Source organism: Protobothrops mucrosquamatus, unplaced genomic scaffold, assembly GCF_001527695.2.
Source record: "Protobothrops mucrosquamatus isolate PMUCROS unplaced genomic scaffold, P.Mucros_1.0 scaffold2410, whole genome shotgun sequence".
In the NCBI taxonomy this organism is placed as follows: Eukaryota; Metazoa; Chordata; class Lepidosauria; order Squamata; family Viperidae; genus Protobothrops; species Protobothrops mucrosquamatus.
In genome coordinates this window covers 22,678-23,989 of record NW_015388482.1, presented here as the reverse complement: position 1 = coordinate 23,989, position 1,312 = coordinate 22,678, and the positions used below count along the sequence as shown (strand labels likewise).

At 55.7% G+C, this 1,312-nt stretch overlaps 1 protein-coding gene across 1 annotated transcript in view; it reads right to left on the bottom strand.

Annotated features, from left to right (window-relative positions):
- Window positions 1-516, bottom strand: part of LOC107295588 (H-2 class II histocompatibility antigen, E-S beta chain-like) — a gene marked incomplete at its 5' end in the record, with an annotated part of 16,094 nt that extends 15,578 nt beyond the window's left edge. The window contains 2 exons of the mRNA XM_015824902.1: window positions 150-314; window positions 432-516. Of these exons, the coding sequence (XP_015680388.1) occupies window positions 150-314; window positions 432-516 (250 nt within the window). The remainder of the gene's footprint in view (window positions 1-149; window positions 315-431) is intronic.
- Between the last annotated feature and the right edge of the window lie 796 nt (window positions 517-1,312).

Below are 1,312 nucleotides of genomic sequence, written 5' to 3'. Positions count from 1 at the left end.
CATCTCACCTGAAGAAGCATGTTGTCCGTGTGTTTCCTAAACTAAAGCAAGGCCCGTTGGTTTAGGCCAACGTACATCACCAGTCCATTCCTCTGGAGAGGAATAAGTTCATCCTGCAGGCGCAGGATCCCGGGATTTTGCAATCCCACAGTCCACAATGGGCTGCGCCAACGGAGTTACGGCCACGTATTTCCCGAGGTCGCTGTCAAAGTAGTCCATCTCCTGCCGGTCGTAGAAGTGCCTGGCCAGGAACCGCACCCGCTGCGTCCCGTTGAAGAAATGGCACTCGTGCATCGTCTGGAGCAGGAAATGGGCTGCGGGGAGGGGGGGAGCAGAAAGAAGAAAGCCCTCAGGAGGGACTCCAGGGCCCATCGTTCCCAGCGGCTACTAGAGGAGGGGCGGAGCGACGGGAAGGCGGAGGGGCGGGAGACCTGCCGCGAGGGACTGCCAGAAGGCGTCCCCTGGAGGAGGGATGTGGAACCGTCGGTTCCAGCGGGATTCCCCCTTGTTGGGGGTCTGGGGGGGGGAAGGAAAATGAGGGAGGGGGGAAAAGAGCTTCCTGAGGGACCCCCCCTCCATCTCCCCAGGGTGGAAAAAGGCAGGCAGAAGTTCAGCCGGTCCAGGCCTCCGTCTGTCTGCAGGGAACGCTGGATCCCGGTGGGCCCTCTTTGCCCCCCCTTCCCAAACCGGCAGGAAATATAGGGGGAGGGAAGAGACCCCCTCCTCTCGGCTGGAGGGAAAATAATATCCAAGCTTCTCTCTCCCTCTTCCCTTTGGGAGCAGAAGGGAAGGGGGTCACAATCAGGATACCCACACCCATGCTCCTGGGCTCTCCCCGCCCTTCAAGCCCCCCTTCCCTTTTCCCCCCTCCCCCCATCTTCAGCCCTACAAGCTGCCTTTGGGTGCTTTTCGAGGCCTCTTTCCTGTCCCCTTCCCAAATAGACCCCCTGCAGCCCACCAAGACCACCTGAAAGGGAGGGGCCCCAGCTTGTTGGAATATAGCATAAGTCACTCCATCTTGTAACCTTCATTATGCTTAATTCTACACTTCTTCATGCCTATGTGCCTACGTGTTAGGCTGCAATCTGCAGCTGCAAACACGTAAGGACAGACAACTAAGAAGCAAGTCAACAAAGCTGTCTACACAAGCTATAATATTATCACTTCCTGATAAGACCTTCCAGTGTGAACCACAATGGCAACTTTTCCTGAACTGTTAATTGTATAAGCCATGTAATAGATAAGATACATTTTGTAAAACTTTGGCTGTCTCTAACCTCCTAAACTTCCCCTGTTTGCCTCCCCCGGCTCA